This window comes from Populus trichocarpa, chromosome 8, assembly GCF_000002775.5.
Source record: "Populus trichocarpa isolate Nisqually-1 chromosome 8, P.trichocarpa_v4.1, whole genome shotgun sequence".
NCBI lineage: Eukaryota > Viridiplantae > Streptophyta > Magnoliopsida > Malpighiales > Salicaceae > Populus > Populus trichocarpa.
This window is the reverse complement of record NC_037292.2, coordinates 11,759,740-11,781,345: the sequence shown is the minus strand read 5'-3', so window position 1 is coordinate 11,781,345 and position 21,606 is coordinate 11,759,740. Positions and strand designations below refer to the sequence as shown.

The 21,606-nt window shown below is 35.4% G+C and overlaps 2 protein-coding genes across 3 annotated transcripts; one reads left to right on the top strand and one right to left on the bottom strand.

The window, feature by feature from the left end:
- The first annotated feature begins 3,714 nt into the window (after positions 1-3,714).
- Positions 3,715-8,332, top strand: LOC7494746 (protein unc-13 homolog). 2 transcript variants are annotated; one of them, XM_024607668.2, is made up of 5 exons: positions 3,715-4,482; positions 4,733-5,620; positions 5,725-6,180; positions 6,306-6,492; positions 6,879-8,332. In XM_024607668.2, exons 1-5 carry the CDS (start codon positions 3,877-3,879, stop codon positions 7,841-7,843), a joined length of 3,102 nt encoding a protein of 1,033 aa, XP_024463436.1. In that variant the 5' UTR covers positions 3,715-3,876; the 3' UTR covers positions 7,844-8,332. The 2 variants fall into 2 exon arrangements, with proteins under 2 accessions (XP_024463436.1, XP_002312593.1); XM_002312557.3 differs by having other exon boundaries at positions 3,716-4,467.
- Positions 8,333-8,477: 145 nt separating this feature from the next.
- On the bottom strand, positions 8,478-13,662 carry LOC7473471 (protein NRT1/ PTR FAMILY 5.2). Its single transcript, XM_002311653.4, has 4 exons — positions 13,485-13,662; positions 11,394-11,611; positions 9,797-10,362; positions 8,478-9,672 (listed from the first exon to the last, which is right to left on the bottom strand). The coding sequence occupies exons 1-4, from the start codon at positions 13,591-13,593 to the stop codon at positions 8,793-8,795; spliced, it is 1,773 nt and encodes a 590-aa protein (XP_002311689.2). The 5' UTR covers positions 13,594-13,662; the 3' UTR covers positions 8,478-8,792.
- Positions 13,663-21,606: the final 7,944 nt, after the last annotated feature.

The window sequence follows — 21,606 nt, the reverse complement described above, 5'->3', positions numbered from 1 at the left end:
ATTCAAGCATGTTTCCAGGCAAGCCGTGTTTGAATTGTTTTTTATTTAAATATTTTTTAAAATTTTTAAGATTTTTTTGTAAAATCAATATATCAAACAATTCAAAAACACTAAAATATAATTTTATATAAAAAATAATTAAATTTTAGATAAATAATATTTTATCCGCAGTATTAATTAAATACACAATCTTGCACATCATGAATATTTTTTTAAAAACTATATGTTTACATTTGAAGAGTGTGTCGTAATTATATTCATAAATAAGTGGATATCAATTACTATATATTTTGTTTCGGATCTAAGTAATTTTATATAATAAAAAATTAACATAATTTCAACAATATAATCAAGAGATAACTATCAAAAATATATTCTCCTTCCAGGAGGATGTAATATCATTTTATATAATTTTCTAAAATAACAAATTAAATCATCCCTCTGGTCTTAAAAACGAATTGAATAGTCCTTTTAATATTAAAAACTAATTGAGCAGTCATTAGCCATTCTTATTAAAAGTATTTTGTTCTTAGAAACTCCTTCTTTTCTCACAAATATTTCCATATAATCGATTTTTTTTCTTTTCCTCTTCTACCTCTTAGAACATAAAAAAAAAATAGAACGAAGTGAAAAGGAGCATGAAATGGATAAAAGGGTTAAGTTATAAATACATTTAAAATATAAGGATTAAATATATATTTTGCAAAACTAAGAGTTGACTATTATAAACCCAAGCTATAATTAGTTTTTTTAATTAAAAAAACAACCACGTTTCGAAACCTTTCCTTTTGTAGAAAATAAAAAGGCAGTTGTGCGGTGCGCCTGTGCCTGTCCTTCATTTTGTACGCCCCACAATGGACCACGTGGTCGTCAATCCAGTCGCAAGGAAGCAGCGAGAACTTGTGGATCTCTGGCAGTCTTGGGGAATCTGACAGTGCATATCTTGGCTGCAAGTTGTCGTATCTTCTGACGATTCTGAGAAAGTTTTTCCACCACTGCCTTTTGGCCTCAGCTTGGCGAGCCAAGGATGATGTCCTTGTCGTCCGGGGAGAAGTAAGAAGATAGAGGGGGGAAAAACAACTGTACAGTAAGCAAATTCGAGGACAAACAGGTGACGATTTGAAGAAGGGGCAGCCGGCGATTTCAGTTTACCATTTTGATTATAAAGGTGCGAAACGCAGTAACTTATGGCTGTTGATACAGCGGTAAAGATTTTTTTAAGAATAATTTTTATTTAAAAATATATTAAAATAATATTTTTTTTAAATTTATTTTTAACATCAAAACAATTAAAACACTAATTTTTTAATTTAAATTATAAAAAAATTAAAAAATAAAAAATATAATTGAATCATAATACTAATACAATACAAAGGAGTATATTTTATTATTGTCATTGAGTAAAATCATTGAGATACTAAACAAACATTAATATTTTTTTCATTCATATTTTAGTATTATAGTAGATAGATAGATATATAATACTTAAAATTCAAAATATTAATATCAAAAGCGGATAATAAAACAAACGATGAATTCATAAAATTTAAAAGAAAACAATTCTTAGAATAAATAAATGCATAATTATGAAAAAGATACGAGAAACAGTTGATAATAAATCAAAAGATAGATTCACCAAATTAAAAAAATATATGTTATGTACAATGCATAGATATTTAATGAGTGATACAACTAGGATATCTTTTTTAAAATATTATTTACTTGAAAATCATCAAAATATTTTTATTTTTTATATCAACAAATTAAAATTTTATGGATTAGATAATATTTTATATATGACGAGTCAGATAAGAATATCATCCTAATTAAATATAATATTTCAATATTCTAAATTAATCGGTATTGATTTAAATTTATATTAGATAACAATAGTTAATATTATTTTTATTATTACTTAATTTCTGGCTACAACTTTATGTTAAATTAAACCCGTAAATCCAGTAGTAATTTTTCAATATTATATATTATCCGATAGTTTGAACGGCAAAGTCTACTAGCTATAGACTACCCTAAGAACAATCTCTATAACAAGGAAAATTGGGAGTGCCCTCACAAACAGAGGATTCGACAGCATTTGCACGAGACCGGATGACTGAACGAAGGCACAGGCACGCTGAACCCTTTAGTATTATTGTACAACTGTGTTAAAAGTTATATTGTGAATTTTTTTTTAATATATTAAAATAATATTTTTTTTATTTTTATTTTTGATATTATTATATTAAAATAATTTAAAAACACTAAAAAAATTAATTTTTTTAAAATAGATTTTAGACACACAACATTTTTTCTGTATTATCAAAGAACCATCTCAATCTAAAAGTTTAAAGCTTAAACTAGTATGTGAAGTACTAAGATATAATTTATATTATTCTTTAACACATCACTCGAGTGAAATTTTTTTGAAATTGAAACTTGTATATGCTTACAATACCTTATGCTTAATTTTTATCAAATAAATATGGATGATGAGATTTAAACTCGTGACTATTTGGTTATTAAGATTATGATATCATGTTAAAAATTATCTCAATATAAAAACTTAAACCATCAAATAAGATTTCTAAATATAATTTATATTATTTTTTTATTTAGATACGCATTTAAAACTGTATTTTCCAAATCAGGCTGGGCCCTTCCCTAAAAGGCCATGCATGCCGAATAAGCCATGCAACCAGAGCAACCAGAGTAAAGAGACAAGTTTAAACCCTTGATTATGTTTGACAGTGTGGTAGCGGTTGCTTTTCAAATAACTTTTCATGCCGAAATGTATGTAAATAATGTTTTTTTTATTTTTTAAAAATAATTTTTGACATCAACACATCAAAACGATCCAAAACATACAAATCATATTAAATTTTAATAAAAAAAATTAAATTTTTTAGAAATACGATGCAACCGCCTTCCCAAACGGTTTCTAAAATAAAATTAATGATGAACCTGGAGGACATGCAGGCCCTGCATTAAAAAAGAAACTGAATTATATAATTTTCAGAAGCAATAATTCAATGGATATTGGGGTAATCTATAGTTTAAAACCGTAGTAAGAAATAAGACCAGATCGAAATGATCAAAGGTCTTTCAGTTCCAAATGGATCAAGAAGACATTCAAATATCCAAAATGAAAACCTGACTGAAGGGTCCTGCTGGAAGCAAGTTCTGTACGTAATTCTTGAAGAACGGCAGAAATAAGTGCCCTAATTGGCCAATGTAGGACTCTTTACCCCTTCCTTGCTTGCCTGTAAACACTTTACAACGATCAGAAGGTTTTGTTTTAACCAACTGATCATACACACACGTATAAAAGAAAACAGAAGTAAAATTAGGGTTAGAAAATACTACGTACTTATAAGCTATGCGCTACATGCATGCTATATATAATTAAAATATTTAAATATAAAACAATAATTTAAAACTGATTTTTTATATATAAAAAAAAAGCATGTCAAACAGGAATGTATAAAAATTGTGCCAGAACAAAATATGAGGCGTCGAGGAAAGAAAAATTACAATGACATGCAAGTTTATTACAAAGCAGAAAGACAGGAGAAGGGATTTTCTAATATTTGCTAAGACACACCTGTTCACCACCATAAGCTTTCCTAGCTTTCCTCGCACAACATTAATAATTTGGTTCTCCCTTAGCCATCAGCTGTTTTTTCGTCTCCCTCTTAGCACAAAATCGCTGTCTTAACAAACGAAAACCACCACACAAAACTCTCATGCAACTACGATATTTCTGCATGTCTCCTGATCTTCTCAATCTCTCTCTCTCTTTATTTGGAGAATGCCCTCCTCCTTTCTCTGCCTTCTTTCTCCTGACGGATATCCCAGACGTCATTGCCAATATATTTGATGGAAAAAGATAGCCGCTGTCATTCCTTCTCTGGTACCCTAACCACCATCTCCATTGACCCCGCAGACACTGATCTCTCTTGGCCTTTTGGAGACCTTAAAGGTCTTAATAAGGATGACATCCGTGAGACTGCCTATGAGGTCTTCTTCACCGCCTGCCGCTCCTCCCCTGGCTTCGGAGGAGGCCGCAATGCAATCAACTTTTATTCCAACCACCATCACCAACATCATGATGGGGATGGAGCAGCAGGAACAGGCTCACCGACTGCACGGATGGGCGGTGGCCCGGTGGTGGTCATGTCTCCAACGAGTCGGATAAAGCGAGCTCTGGGGCTGAAGATGCTGAAGAAGTCCCCTACAAGGAGGATGTCCGCAGTGGGAAGCAGCGGAGCCGGGACGGCACCAGTGTCACCTAGCGGTCCTCTACAACATGGAGGGACAAGTCCTGCCCTGGGGTTTGCCACGGTTCCGGTTACAGGGAGGCCTCGGAGGCCGCTGACATCTGCGGAGATAATGAGGGCGCAGATGAGAGTGACGGAGCATAGTGATAATCGGTTGAGGAAGACGCTCATGAGGACTCTTGTTGGCCAAGTACGTATTGCTACTGTATGTATTTCGAAATTTATTATTCACAACACATTTTAATAGGCGAGTAAATTGATCTGTTTTTGCCTTGTTTTTGTTCAAGATTGTCATTACATTTTCTGCATGCGTGAATGGGTTTACACTATTTTCTTGTTTGTTTTTTATGATTTTGTGCTCCGTTTTTTCTTATTAATTTGATTTTGGATGCATCATAATTTTCGTTTTGAATTCATGATCAATTCATGACTTGTTGTCCTCTTCACCTTCACAGATGGGCAGGCGAGCAGAGACAATAATCCTTCCATTGGAGCTCCTCCGCCACCTAAAACCATCAGAATTTAATGACAGTCAAGAGTACCATCTCTGGCAAAGGCGTCAGCTCAAGATCCTGGAGGCTGGTCTCCTCCTGCACCCTTCAATCCCGCTTGATAAATCAAATTCTTATGCTATGCGTCTCCGTGAAATTATCCATGCCAGCGAGACCAAACCTATTGACACAGGAAAAAATTCTGACACCATGAGAACCTTATGCAACAGTGTTGTTTCCTTGTCTTGGCGAAGTGCCAACGGTACCCCAACCGATGTATGCCATTGGGCTGATGGATTTCCACTCAACATTCACATATACATTTCTCTTCTTCAATCAATATTTGATTTCAGGGATGAGACATTAGTCCTTGATGAGGTTGACGAGCTTGTTGAGTTAATAAAGAAGACATGGTCTGCACTAGGAATCAATAGACCTATACACAATTTGTGCTTTGCTTGGGTGCTTTTCCAGCAATACGTTCTTACTTCACAAGTAGAGCCGGATCTTCTTTATGCGACCCATGCTATGTTATCGACGGAGGTGGCTAATGATGCAAAGAAGCCAGACCGAGAGGCTATGTATGTGAAGCTTTTGTCTTCTATGTTGGCTTCAATGCAAGGGTGGGCAGAGAGGAGATTGCTTCACTACCATGACTATTTCCAGAGGGGAGATGTTTTCCTAATTGAGAATCTTTTGCCGTTAGCATTATCAGCATCGAAAATTTTGGGCGAGGATGTTACTATCACAGAAGGGGCTGGGAAAGATAAAGGAGACACACAGATAGTTGATTCATCTGGGGATCGTGTGGATCATTACATTCGAGCTTCTGTAAAGAAGGCATTTGCAAAGGTTTCTATTTCCTTCTGTCGCCTCTTTGCTTAATTATCAGTTTCAAGATTTACTGTTTCTGTACAGCGATGTCTCTCATGTTCATTCTTGTTTGTCGATTGCAGATAATAGAAACCGGAAGTTATAAGAGCACAAGTCTGCAAGTGAAAGATGAAGCAAGCGAGGCTCTCCTGCAGTTAGCTAAAGAAGTTAAGGATTTGGCCTTGAGAGAAAGGGAGAGTTTTAGCCCCATTCTGAAGAAATGGAACCCGATTGTAGCTAGCGTTGCTGCTGTAACGCTACATCAGTGCTATGGAGCAGTTTTGAAGCAATATATTGCAGGGATTTCCACCCTCAATAATGAGACCGTTGCAGTACTGCAGAGTGCTGGAAAACTTGAAAAGTTCTTGGTTCAAATGTTGGTTGAAGACTCTGCAGACTGTGAAGATGGAGGTAAAACAATCGTACGAGAGATGATTCCATATGAAGTTGACTCGGTCATATTGAAGCTTATGAAACAATGGTTCGTAGAGAGGTTGGACAGAGCGAAAGATTGTCTTAGCCGAGCCAAAGATTCTGAAGTGAGTTTCTTTAATTTGTTTGCTGAAATGAAATACAGCATTTAAGCTTATCTGGGATAAGATATATATATATATATATATATTAAAAGGTTTTGGAGAATGAAATGTTGCAATAAATGTTACAGACATGGAATCCGAAGTCCAAACTCGAGCCATATGCGACATCAGCTGCGGAGTTGATGAAAATAGCCAAGGAAGCTGTGAATGATTTCTTTGAAATTCCTGTTGGAATTACTGATGATCTGATTTATGATCTAGCAGAAGGTTTTGATAATATCTTCAAAGATTACACCAACCTGGTAGCAGCTTGTGGTAAGAAAGTAACACCTTCTTTATTCTTAATATTCTCATACGTTTTTCTGCTTGGAATTGTATCTTTGGAAGTGATTTTTATCTGTGGAAGTAATTGCTCGGAAGAAATAGGGACTTGTTCAAGCAACTTACTGATGACTACAGGACATTTGACAGTCAGCAAAAGTTCTTTGGTGGATGTTCTATTCTGCAGCATATTATAGTAGATGCATGGCTTTTCAGAAAAAAAAGAGCAGGACTGGATAGTAATTCTATCTTAGTTATCCTTTCTTCAGTCAGAGGAGATGAACATGCATCACTGAAGGCTATCGAAAATACAAATATACTACGTTCTAATTGCTTATCTGGCTTCAACTAAGCTGCTATTTTCTTTGATATGCTTGCAGGATCAAAACAGAGCTATGTCCCTACACTCCCTCCTCTAACCAGGTGCAACCGCGACTCGAAGTTCCTTAAACTGTGGAAGAAAGCTGCTCCATGCTCTATCAACACAGAAGATACGCACCAATTTGGTGTAAGTGATGCTCACCATCCTCGGCCATCAACAAGCCGCGGAACACAAAGACTCTACATACGGCTCAACACTTTGCACTATCTTCTCACTCACCTCCACTCTCTAGAAAAGAACCTTGCTCTTGCCCCAAGAACCACTCCATCCCGTGGTTATCATCGCAGGCATCGCATCAATTCCTCTTCCTACTTTGAACTAGCCCTTGCTTCCATTCAAACTGCCTGTCAACATGTATCAGAAGTTGCTGCTTATCGTCTGATATTCCTCGACTCGAATTCTGTTTTTTATGATAGTCTCTATGTTGCTGATGTAGAAAATTCAAGGATCAGACATGCATTGAGAATTATCAAACAGAACCTTTCTCTGTTGACAGCAATTCTAATTGACCGGGCCCAACCTTTGGCAATGAGAGAAGTCATGAAGGCCTCTTTTGAGGCCTTTCTCACGGTTTTGCTTGCTGGTGGCTGCAGCCGGGTATTTTATCGATCTGATTATCCCATGATCGAGGAAGACTTTGCCAACTTAAAGCGCACATTTTGCACATGTGGTGAAGGATTGATGAATGAGGAGGCAGTGGAAAAGGAGGCTGAGATTGTTGAAGGGGTGATAGCATTGATGGATGATAGTACAGAGAAACTAATGGAAGATTTCAGTATCCTGGCTTGTGAAGCAAGTGGTATAGGAGTTGTGGGTTCAGGTCACAATCTACCAATGCCACCAACAACAGGAAGATGGAATAGGGCAGATCCAAACACAATACTAAGGGTGTTATGCCACAGAAATGATAAAGCAGCAAATCACTTCCTGAAAAAAGCTTTCCAATTAGCAAAGAGAAGATAAAAGAAAATGATGGTTTTGATCTCTTGAACATTTCAGGCAAAGGATGCTACAGTTTTTGATGCTTTAATCTAATATTGACTTCTAGCCATGAAACCAAAACAGATAATTTAAATTGGAAATGCCAGGGAGCTCATTGTAATTGGATTTGGTTAAGTTAAAATTCCATATCAAGATCTTCTTGGAGCTTGAGATAGTTTGTTTCTTTAAAAAAATTTGCCGCAGGAACTGCTAGTACATGTGTGATGGAGAAAAACTTTAATAATTAGGGAGGGTGCAAATATTCTCTCCCTTTTTTCCCAACATTTTTTCCCATTTGTTTTTTCATATTTTAACCTGATTTGTTGTACCTGAGCTATGAAATTAGAGAGAGAGAGAGAAAAGCAAAGATCTTCTCAAATGTTTGAGAATAAATTCACATTTTAGCTGGTAGACTTTCTCTGTAATTCCTCATTGAATTCGGCTTTTCATAGTAACCACATTTTTCGATTCGACCCAGTTGTGCCTTGTGTTAGCAAAGCACCAAGAGAAACTTCTGCTGTGTGTGAGAAGTTCAGTACTAACTTCACTTAACATTTCTGCAAAATTGCTCTTAATTTCACAGTGCTTTCCAAGAAACTTTTAACTTCCAGACAAGTTATATCACAAAATGCAATTCCTTTATGGGATGAGATTTTCTTAATTGTGTTGTTGCTGAAGATAAACACTCTCAAGTTTATCAACATTAACTGCCGTTTTCTTTCAATATATCGTTTATGTGACAGCTTTTTTTCCCTCGAAGGGTGAAGAAAATGCAGCATACACGTACTAACCACCATTTCTCCCGACTGATTCAACTCCGAAGTAGGCTATCGAGTGAGGTAGCTTCTATTCAATGGTCATCAACTTGAAAGTTGAAACCTATTCTCTGATTTAAGCTTTGATTTCTATATAAGATTTTCTTCTGCACATCTCATTCATGTGAAGAAACTTGGTTAGGTTCCGTCAATGTCATCCCTTTCAATTCTTCAGCCAGTACTTCCATTGAATCTGAAACTTCAGCCTTATACACATACAACCTATTCACAATCAAGAAGAAAATGAAGTTCAAGAAGTTGAGTATCGCGAAGAAGGCATAATAATAGTCCAGGTGAGAAGCATTTAGGTTATTCAAAATCCACCCTCGGTGACCATGCTTCTTGGTGATATCAGAAACTGTGGAAAGAAGGAAACTACTAAGGAAGTTTCCAATTCCAAGACTGGTTGTTGAATAAGAAGTGCCAAGACTTTTCATGCTTTCAGGTGCCTGGTCATAGAAGAACTCGAGCTTGGCCACCTCTAAAAATGCATCAGCCACTCCCATGAGCACAAATTGAGGAAGCAAAATGAATATCGTCAAAGGGATTTGACCTCCATTCTCAACCAAGCCATGTTCTCTGGCCACACTTAATCTGTGCCTTTCAATCAGTGATGCAGCTATCATGATTATAATGTGAAAAACAAGGCCTATTCCCATTCTCTGAAGAAGAGTGATCCCCCTGGGATTCTTTGTCCATCTACGAGCAATACTAACAAAGAACCTGTCATATAGCACAACACAAACAAGCATTGATAGTGTCACAAATCCAACTAAGCTTGCTGGTGGGATTTTGAAGCTGCCAATGTTTCTATCAAGAGTAGTGCCTTGCTTGACAAAAAGAGTATTTATCTGAGCAATCATCGTGCTTGGGACGAATGTGGCAATCAGTATCGGAATCATTCTCAACATCTGTTTAGTCTCCTCTACTTGAGTAACTGAGCAAAGCATCCATGGGTCAGTTCGACCTGTTTTCACAGCAGCTTTAGTGAGGAACCTGCATACATGTTGCCCAAGTTTAGAGTACCACTAGGCCAGGCCAGTTATATAAATGAGTACCCTTATATTTAAGCTACTGCTGGAAGAGAAAAAAATGCAGACGCACTGCAACTAATGCAAACCTCAAGGTTGGTGTGGAATCAATCCTGAACTTCCCCCCCTTAGCATATTCTTCCAAGTCGAGCTCATAGAGTTCCTTAGGGTCGCTAGGGACTGAAACCTTCGATTTCCGCAGGGCTGCCACTATGACCTTAGCCATCCTTGTAAATGGGCTTCCTGTTGGCAGCCTGTGCCTATAATATGGTGTGCCAGCTAAGAATATAGCCACCGATATCAAAAGCCCAAGTGTTGGAAGCCCATACCCTAATGCCCAACCTACATTGTCTTGTATGTACACAAGTACAGTGTTAGCAAAGAGTGTTCCAAAGAAGATGCTGAACATCCACCAATTGAAGAAGGATAGCTTATGAGCCTTCTCCTTAGGATGGAAATCATCAAATTGGTCAGCACCGATGGTCGAGATGTTCGGCTTTGTGCCGCCAGTTCCAACAGCTAGCGTGTAGAGGGCGCCAAAGAACACTGCTAATTGCATTGTGGAGGCCTTTCTACAGTTGTCCGAATTGGCATCCTTGCAGGGAGGTGGTCTTAGAGCAGGAAGGGAAACTGATAGTGTTAGTAGAGACATCCCCTGTCATCATGTCAAAGGTATTAATTAAAACTTTATCTTCATCAAAAATCACTTTCGACAGTTGTTCGTGCTGACATGCATTTCTTGGTTATTAAACTCAATCTAGTAAATATGACTAGGTTCAAGACTCAAGATAAAAAAATTAAAGAGATATCATTTAAAAAGAAAAGAAAAATGAAACAAGGTTCTAACAAGATTACAGATTGACCCCTGAGATCATCTAGGTCATCACAGGGCTAACACCGACCAAATCGCTTCAGCCACCTACTATCCGAATATAATCCACAAATCACGTTGTCTTACCTTCTTAGGTATGGCTTCTATCCTATGCAATAATTAATATATGGCAGTGTTTTCTTTGGGTGATAATTCAATGCCAAGTTGATTCTTTGGGTGATAAATCAATGCCAAGTTGACTTAAAGGTGCGTGCATGGCTTTTTCTGAGACAGACATGGGACCAGACAAAGTTCAAGTTGGAATATTGAAACCAAGGTTCCATATAATTCAAAGCTTTAATACCTCACAGCAAATGGTTTTTCTTACATCGAACACGACATCTTCCTAATTCTGCCTTATAAAACAGAGACTAGGTGGTCAAACTTTTACCTGCTGTAATCCCACTAGTTGGAAATAATTAGATCATATCATATCCAATTTTAGCCACACGAGTAAGAATTTAATCATAACTATTCCTTGTTTGACTTTGTGAACAAGCACACAGAGCAAGCAATCAAAGCAATACTGTGCAGCTCATGACATCTTGGTCGATAAATTCTCACCAAACAACATGCTTGATGATGTGAAATGATTAAGAAAAATATAAACCTAATCTATCAGGTATTGCACAAAATGTATCAGATGAGTCCAGCTTATCATTAACCCAATTATAAATGTTTTTCGGGCCCACTTTTCGTGTGAAAAGACACTGCTAAATGGGACGTCTGAAACGTATGGTTCACTGAGCTTCTCATCTTCCCGACGAGATGCAATGCATGCGTAAAAGAGAGAGATGAAGCGCCTGCATACATACCAAAAGATAGATAACAGATGCGGTGAGGAAGGTCCAGTACCGACCAAGGTGAGCGTCGGCAACATAAGCACCCAAGATAGGAGTCATCCAAATGGTGCCAACCCAATTCGTAACATTATTGGACGACCTCACTGTGCCTTCATGGAGCTTCTTGGTCAAGTACACTACAAGATTGCTTGATATCCCATAGTATGCCATACGTTCGAAAACCTCATACACTGCACAGCACGTTACAGTACACAATCAGGCTGCAGCTCTGTGAAACATATATATATATATATGGGTCCGTGAAGACCTTAAAGTTCAGAGTACGGATAATTAAAGCATGATTCTACTAGCAAATGATAATTTTGTTTTTGTTTGAAGAGATGATAAATATTACTCCACTTGATAATTACAAATAAGAACATTATTGAATAGATTAGTCGGATTTCTTGAGAACTTTTTTTGTAACCAAAAGAAGAACAGTAATTAATTGCATTTTAAAGAAGGAAGTTAGTAATTTCCTTTATAGTACTGTTAAATATTTGTGTTCCATTTAATTATTTTCCCTGGCCGGCAACATTCCCGACTTAATTATTAAATGGTACTGATTCTTCTAGCAAAGTTAGCAAAGATTCCATTCTTGATCATATAAAATTTTACACATGCAGATTTAACGTTTAGTCATTATTTTTCTGGTCTTATAGATGAACCCTAAATAGTACGGAGGTAGGATTACGGAATAAGTTTTTTTAAAATATATATATATATATATATATATATATATATATATATATATATATATATATTTGAAAATATATAGTATTTAATATTAGGATAGAATTATTTTGTAAAGTATTAACACCACGGGTTTAAAAAAAAATCAAAGATGCTTTTTCCCCTCTGTGTTTTCTTCTGTACATTTAATATAATGAGTACAGTATTCACCAACCGAAAATTAAAGGTGATAAATTATACCTTTCGAGGTAGGAATATTTGGGAAAAGGATGTTGTTAATTATAAGTATCTGTGCAGTTAACTTGAGGGGTTGGGACTCATGGTTGTGTTTCCTTGCTAATTGCATGATTCCTCAAACTAGGTATTTAATAAGAAATAATTTTTTTTATTATAGATTTTCTAATTTATTATAGTATGAATAGATTGCCTAGCTAGTTTTTATGAATCTTATAGTCTTAATATGAATAGTTTATTTTTAACTAAATCAGAGAAATAAATTTAATTTTAATTAATATGTAATTAAAGAGAGTACCTAAAAATAATAACAACTACAACACTTTAAAAAAGGCATGCATGCTCCTAGGCTGGTGGCTATTAGCGCAGCATTCAATTTGTGGCCTACGATTGTTGGTTCTGGTTTATCTTCAACATCTTCCTAAATAATTGCTAATATTTTTTTAAAAAAATCAATTCTAGCTCAACTAGAACTTACAAAGTAGCTGAGAGATATTTCTTGCTACAGCTCCCCAAGATCAATCTCAAAATCTTTCTTGACTTCTGCATTTCTATTTGTTTAATTTCTGTAGTCGCTAAACATTTCAAAATTCCTCAGCGTAGATTGGAGAAGACGGAAAACCAGGAAAAACAAGACACGGAGGAGACAAACATTGGCCAAAATCAATGAGTTTTAGACAGATCATATGTGATCATATGTAATCATTATCTATCCTTAGGCCCATGTAAATTAATCATCTGATATGTTCATAAATGCGAAACAAATTGACATCAAAGAAAAGGAGACCTTGACAGTGAGCTAGAAATTATATTAATGAAGAGTAACATGCCAAGTATCAAGAAGTCATTGGAGGGTCAGACTATCTTTTCCATGGCATGCACGAGGGGCTGGGCTTAAAGTGACGAGGAAAGAAAAGAAAAAAACAGAAGAAGAAGAGTTCGAGCCACCTGGAGCTTCCAGGAGCGTAGCTCAAAACAGCAAATGTCCTGATTAAAACATTTGCAGACTAGTTGGCTGGTGTGTAACCAACGTTAGGACTCACTAATGAACATCTTGTCCTATAAAATTGGAAAATTAATACCCTTTGAGAGATCAGAGAGAGGAGGGAGAGGGAGGGAGTAGAGAAGATGAATTACCAACAACAAAGGAGCAAGCTCTCCATCCGCCTCTCTTGGATCTAAGAACAGGATTTCCTTTGAGATCCACAGTCCCATCTTGTGTGCACTCATCAAGCCCGTTTTCCATAGCCAGCTCTTCGGCCTAATAAAGTTCGACAACTTTCTTTTTTTTCGAGCTTAATTATGCTAGTTCTAGCAGCCACCACTATATAATGGAGTGTCCATCTGATAAAAACCCTCTTAAACCCTTAATTTACCATCATGCCATTTTTTAATTCTTTTCATTGATTTTATTATTATTGCAAAACGCTTACTAGATCCATCACCCGTGTTCCATCTCCTTAATAAAATGACAGCCATGTCCTCACAGTAATTTCTTCTTTGCTTTATTCGTGCATAGTTTCCAGTAGAGTTATTTATACCCGACCCATCATTATGATTAGCTTGCTACGGTGTGTCCCTATCTTTAGAGTATGTATGGCGATCCCAACCGATCAGAATATCCAATCAGGATCGTGTAAAGTTTCTAGGTAAGAGATTGAGTTTTAGATAATGTATGGACCATGCTTTACCCCACTCAAAACTGATCCAAAATAAATAAATAATCTTAAATTTTAAAAAATTATATATATACTAAGCTAATTGTATACTAATTACCGTAAATTATAGCATTTAGGTTCGGATTTTCGGTTCAAGTTATAGACACCCGATGGGTACTCAAAACCTAATCGGGTAGGGTTTGGGTATCAAAAATCCATATCCAGTAGGATTTGAGTCGGGTCTGGATAGGTACTTTGGGTCTCAGTTCACGTATGAATGATACTGATGAGATTGAGTTTATCCCATGGGCTTATGAGCGAAGCTGGTATCTGGGGATATTTGGTTAATCTTCTAATTTTGGCAATCCGATCCATCCGTCCTTGGCGAGGTGGTTGGTGGATCATGTTTAATACCAGCAAAATATTTTTTTTATGTATTTGAGGATTCTCTGATAATTAAATGAGTATTATTTGAGAGAGAAAAAACAGTCATAATTTAGAAGAAAAGCCTTAAAATACACATGCTATTTTTTTATAGGGAAAAACTAAATCCTTTATAAAGGATACCCCCTCTTTTATAGCCCCTTCCGCCCTTTTTATTGAAGAGAAGAGTTAAAATATCTACAAAATATCTCTGACGTTTCAGGATAAAATATCAATGACTTATCAGGATAAAATATCTCTGACTTGTCAAGATAAAATACCTCTCACGTTAAAAAAAATAGTTTATTGGACCTATATATGTCTAGACTCAACGCTTGGCTGAGCCTAGAGATGATGGGTTATTACCCTCTCTTTGATCATTCTTTTGAAGGGAAGATCAAACCAAAAAAATGAATGTTGATCCATCAATAGGCCCCTAAATCTTTAGGTTTTATACGCAAAGATTTTGAAGAGTCTTTGTTTGCAACAAATGAGACCCTTTTTACCTTCCCTGTAAGATCTTACGTACCCCACATAAGACTGTTAGGATCTTCAAACCCAAGTGTCTTGTCCTTATTAGGAGGAGGTGTCTCTCGAGAAATAAAATAGTGGTTGGCTTTCAATGTAGTAATTGAATGGATTTTTTTAAATATGTGATGACATGAAAGGTTATTTATCCTACAATGAGAATGAAAACTTTGTTTCTTTATAACCCTAACGTTCCTGCTTATGACTTCTCTTTTACTTTTACTTTCTATGATTTTTTGAAAATTTTCTCCTGTAACAAAACCCCAAATCATCTCTTCTCCAATTCAAGAAAGACCCACTTCAGACATTTCCCTTTTCTAAAAACTTTTTGCCTTTCATTCAAATAAAACAAATGGACCACATGAACATCATATCCACCTCTAAAAAAAAAATGCTCTTGTCCCCGATGAGAAGTTCATGTTCTAACTAAAGCTTGAAAGAAGTAGTAGGGGACAAGGATCTATCAGAATGGATTGTAGAACAAGAAAGGGTGCTATATTAACATCATTCTCTAGTGTGGAAAGGAGAAAACCTTATCGTAGAAGTCTCTCTCCTTCCTCTACCAAAGATACCCAGGAAATGAGGTTTTATAGGAGTTCCTCTCCTATCCCAGTTTGACACATTCATAAGGGAGAAAAGCTTCCTTAAACTCTTAAGAACAACATCTCTAACAGCGTAAGTGTTATGGATGTAGAATTTGTGGTCCACTACCAATCTGGAGAGTATGTGGCGTAAATGCTCGACCTTACTGAGCGTATTAGTAAGCAAACCCTGGGCTCCACTCGAGGTTATTTTAAAATTATCATCCTCATTTGTATGTATTTGATGGGGCAATCCTTCCCTCTTCAAGGGTTCGCAAGGAAAGTGTTCAATTACTGTCAGCTGGGTCTAGACCAGCTACACCTCAATGGATGGACAATCTTGTCCTCATTTGAAAATTTTTGTAGGATCATTAGCCTTAAGCCTACTGTCAACAATTTCAGAAGTTGTTATCAATTTATTGCTGGCACCGATGATGACAATGACATGTGGTGGTTCTTCACCTTCGCCAACATAAACAATGGTGCCATAAAGAACACGTTGGTTGGGAAGCCAATGCATGTCAAGAAGTTGAGGGGGAGATGGTTAGTTGTAAGATTTATTGGGACACTTAATCCCAGAAAAGGACTAAAACCCATCTAAAATTGTTCCCATTACTGAAGGGCCTCTCATAAAGTAAATAGCAAGCCTCGTCAGAGCTCAAATAAGGAGAAGAATTATGTTGTGCTAGAGTCAACTTCAACTATGTATAAAGCTAATAAAATAGTCCATGGATATTACCAAGTTGTTTTACAAGTTAGGTTGATGGTCCTTTTTCTTTTGCCTTGCTTCTAGCCTTAGTTTTGTTTTATCTTTGTAAATAACTGAAAGAGAAGGAAAAGCTTCAGCAAGGCTTGTTGGCGAGAGTTTACCCTAGGGTCTCTATCTCCTGTAGTTGGTGGAGGCAGAGGTGGAAAGGTGATGGGGTATGTTAGTAAACTCTTCGCTCCCGACAGTTCTGTCTCTAAGAGGATAATGGTGAGAGCCATAACCCTTGTAAAATTTGGGGGACATGATTTTCTCTCAGCCAGGAAAAAGGTAAAGCAAACTCCTTCTATTATGATTGTAAGTGTCGTCATTCATTTTAAGAGGAAGAAAGTCTTTACTCCGATGACAACTCATGCTCCAGCCCCACTAATAAAGGCTCATACGATGATATTTTCTCTAGCTCGGCTTACTAGGGAAGTAGCAGCTGGACTTCCACTAAAGCTAGCCCTAAAGAGTTCATGGATGTCTTTGCCCAGATGGTTCTTGGTCGTTCTCCATTTGATTTTCATATCTTGGCAGAAGAAGAAAGGAATCTCATGAAGGCTCTGGTTGGAGAAAAAACAAGCTTCGAGAAGGCTGGTCTCGAGATGGTAAGAATGCTGAAGAGGGTCATCACCATCTCATCAGACATCTTCGCAATGTTTGATGAAAGGTTCCACCTTCATCTGGCTTTAATTGGCTAAATGGTTTTTAATGTTAGGATTTTTCCTGATTTTTTATATGCAATTCATTTATCTTAATATTTATTTTCACGAGTCTAAAATCCTTGTGTAGAAATCTAATCTGGGTCCAATGCCAACACTTGGTAAAACATTTTTGGGTCCAACATCTATACTTAGTTAAGAATTTCTAGGTTCAATGCTTATACTTAGTAAGATATTTTTGGCGTTGGGCGGCAAATCATTTAAACTTAACAGTGTTTAGGGGGGTCTTACCTTCTTGGAATATAGAAGAGGTGTAATTTACAAGCGTCCTCTTATTAGCTCAAATGTATCCATTATGGATTGTTAAGAAGCCTTCAGGTGGGTAGTTACATTAAGAAGCTTCAAATTTAATCTACAGATGAGCTTACAGCTATTGTTCCTAGGATGACAAAGCGTCTTCGCTGAGGTAAGGTTTATCCCATCCTTGGAGAATTGTGTGATTGCAACAAATAAACCATGGGGGAGACTATATTTGTCCCTATTGCTGAGGCAGTGTCCATCTTATCCCTTGAGAGATGTGCGATCGCACTAGAGAGACCATGTTAATCCCTTCCAAGGTAAACTGTGTCGTAACACTAAGAAGACGTTCATTCCTTTCAAAGTAAGTGTGTTATCATACTAGGAAGAGTAAATTCATCTTATCCTTGAAAGGTTGAGAGGTTTGTACTCTAGAGAGGCCGTATTTGTCCTTGTTGCTGAGGTAGTATCCATCTTATCTTTGGAGAGCTGTGTAATCGTACTAGAGAGATCGTATCAATCCATTCTAGGGTAAACTGTGTTGAGTTCCTCCATCATGATTTATAATAATAGCAAGTGATGCAGACAAAAACGTTATGAGATGTCTTTGTTTCAAATAACAAACCCCCCATCACTTCTTATAATGAGTTTCAAATCTGAAATAACTAAAATGAATTTCAAAGTACTTTACATTGTTAGAAAGCTTATATATGGACCAATGATAATGTATGGTTTAATCCCATATTGTCTTTCAATGATACCCTTCTCTTAATTAAGTTATCATATTTTCATATTAATCAATATGTGCTCACATTCAAAAATCATGAGAATTAAGATAATTGCATTGATTTGCACAACGAGGGATAGCATTAAAATACAAAATATTGACATTCAATATAATTAAGAAAGTATTAAGATATAAATAATAGCTTAATATAATGTGAGTTTGTATAAATTTTAAGTTCAAATAGTCTTTACTTGATAGTGTATGTTAAATAATTATATAAATTATATTTTGAAACCTCATCTAAAAATTTAAAATATTAAATGAGATTTCAATATATGATTTATATAATTATCTAACAACGAGTTAATTTTATTTAGATAGAACATTATAATTATCAAAATTAAATATTTTTATTAAATTTATATTTTAAATTAAAATGAATCATGGGATGAAAAAACTTCAGAAATTAAAAAAAAAAAATGTTCATTTGAAGAAAAAAAAAACCTGTACCATCGAAATTGAAGAAACACCCAACAATGCTGGTGGCAATGACTAGTTTGTACTGTGGAGTTTTGTTTTCTATGGCAATGAATATAACGCAAAAGATTCCTTTTCCTTTACATTTCTAATAAGCAAAAGGCTGTCTCACTATTTTTTTCAACTGTTCATTCTCCAAAAAGAATTACAATTATTAAATAAAAAAGTACACCCACACACACAGACAACACTATACAAATTCAGTATTTTGTTTTCTTAAGTTATAGAAGTAAATTGATTTCTTATTGTTGTTGTTTTGTTTTGATTTGATTTGAGAAGTGACGAGTCCGAATTCATCAAGGTTTAAGCCACCTGCCTTAACCTAGTTAACCTGCTACAGGAACGACAAGCCAATAAACGACATAGGAGCTTCAACTTAGTCGAGAGTTTAGGACATTTCCTTTACACTCTTGTAGTAAAAGAGAAGGGAACAAAAGTCTTAGGTTTCTACCCTTCATCGACGACTAAGTAATGTAATTGACTCTCGAATTTCAGGATTGGAAACCTCTTTTTTCTTCATTTGGAGTCCTTGTAGACTTAAACAGTACTCTTTTGACTTACAAATAAAAAAATCATTTTGTGTTCTCACTTAATTTCCAGTCGTCAATCTTGTTGTCGTCTCAAACCTGATCTCCAGTTCATCCACAATATCAACATTAAGGATCCCAAGAAATTGACAAAACAACAATCTTCGTTCACACCTTCAATTCATCTCTGTTGAAAATTAATCCTATCATCCATTCTATTTAGTCTATTACTTGACCTTGAGAGTAAGTAATTCCTTACCTAGGTAGTAACCTGCAACAATTTCTAATTAAAAAAGAAAGAAGAAGAAAACTCCTTTATATATATATATATATATATATATATAAAACAGATGGTTGAAAGAGAGTTGAGAAAGAAACTCTAAATCAACCTGTATAGTACTGAAATCTATAAAAAAAAAAACAAATAAAATAGCTTTGAAAGAATATATATAATTGACCAGCAGTTTTTTTTTCCTCTTGAAATAGAGGGAATTAGAGGAATAAGGGCTATCTTCTATGGATTATAATTTCACCCGACCTATTTAGTATAATATGATATGTTTGAATGGGATTTTTTCTGGTTGGATTAGAAGCGTATAAAATCCAGTATAGTTTGACTAGAGTTAGATGCTGAGGCGGGTGAAGGATTCGTCCCCTTGGGTTCCACTCGCTTTTTTAACTCGTTTTTATTTTATGAAATTATAATTTTATTTTATAATATAGTATATGAATTTTTATGATTTCACACATGAATTTAAAGTTTAGACTTTATTTTATAGTTTTATACTCCATGAATGAAAATATAGTTTGTTTTTTTAAGTTCAGATTTATTTTAAATTGGGTAGGTGAAGAAATTAAATCCTACATTCAACCTGATTTGATGGAGATGGGAATATATTTAAATATCCATGATCATATAGTAAAATTTGATTCCAACCTGATGGCTTGTAATTCCTAAATATCCTAGCTCTTCACTCTATTCTCTCTGGGTTCGGTCAACCGTGTGTTTGCGGCTCTTCTCTAGTTGGCCTGAGTAGGACCCATTCTCCATTACTTTGTTGCTATAATTCCTGAAGAAATACTAATATTATGATACAACTAGGCTAGCTCCTCGTTATAAAGTGTGGGCGTAATGCTTGCGTTTTCCATAGCTCTGCCGTCTATCTTTTCTCATGAAATCCTAAATTTTAAACGGTCAAACCTTCCATGAGGACGAGTTTAAAATCGGACAGTGACAATATAAAATATTTATGGTTTGTATTGTGAAAATAGCAAAATCATTATCTTTAATTATGTTTAGGATTCCTGTGTTAGAGCGTAATTTAAATCATATCTTGATAACTCATCTAATAACTTAATTTTTATTATAATATCAGAGTTTTTATGATGATGAAGTGGTCATGAGTTTAAATCTAATCATCCTTACTTATTTCATAAAAAATTAAACACAAGGTAGTATAGGTCTATACAAGTTTCAAGCTTAAAAAACTTTTACTTGAGGAAGTGTATTAGAAAATAATATAGATCATATCTTAAAATCTTATATAATAACTTAAATTATTAGATTAAAATGATTATTTAAGAGGCTCCGGCCATCTCACAAAACCTTGACTAATCTTAGCACTATCCACACCATCTTCGATGAGCACTTCCCTTCTAGTTAAATTGGACAAATTCACCATCTACCAATGAGGAAGAAGAGTATATAGATTCTCTAATGTATCGAACCTCAAAAAGAATGAGAAATCTTTGTTTTATCGAAAACGAGAAAGGAGGGAATTAGAATAAAGGGTTGGAATTCTCGCTAGAAGAAAATTGACTTCCATGCATTCATATTTGACGTTTTGCTCTATGACTATAGGAATATCTTACCAAACTTCTAGATGAACTAGTAGACAATTGCCGTCAAATTAAGGCACTGCAGAAAGGACATTTAGGTCACAATCCCTCTTGGTTACGTTGTTATTAAGTCACATTAAACTTAAACATATTAGTATTTAATTATACATACATTCATGTTTCACGGAAGATTCACACAATAAAATGATAATTTTACTCTTATAAAACAAAATCAAATAATTTAAGCTCTTAAAAACAAAACTCACCTAACTTGTCTCTAAGAACTTTATCGGAATTTCATTTTAATTTGAAAATTAAAATGCTTAGATTATCCTTGAAATATAATTTTCTTAGGCTTAAGTCTAAGGTTTTTTTGTTATTTAATCTTGATTTTTTTTTATCATTATCAAATAAAAGTAAGAGAAATTCAGTACTTTTAAAATGTAAAATATTACTAAAAAAATAAAAAATTATTGGCACATGTGTGATATATGCTAGTGTGTGGAAGGGTCAACGCTTTTCGAGTGGCGGGTGCGACGCCTCTCGACAACCAAAAATAACCAACCTCCATGTCAATTGAAGTGTTGAGTGGCAACGAATCCTATGGAGCGGTGCACGTATGGTGGTTCGTGGTGGTTCGGCTACGATTGAATTCTCCCTCTTTTCTCTCTTTTTTTATCGAGAATCACACTAGATTAGCTGAAATCAAAAGTTGTCCTCTAATTGTTTTTT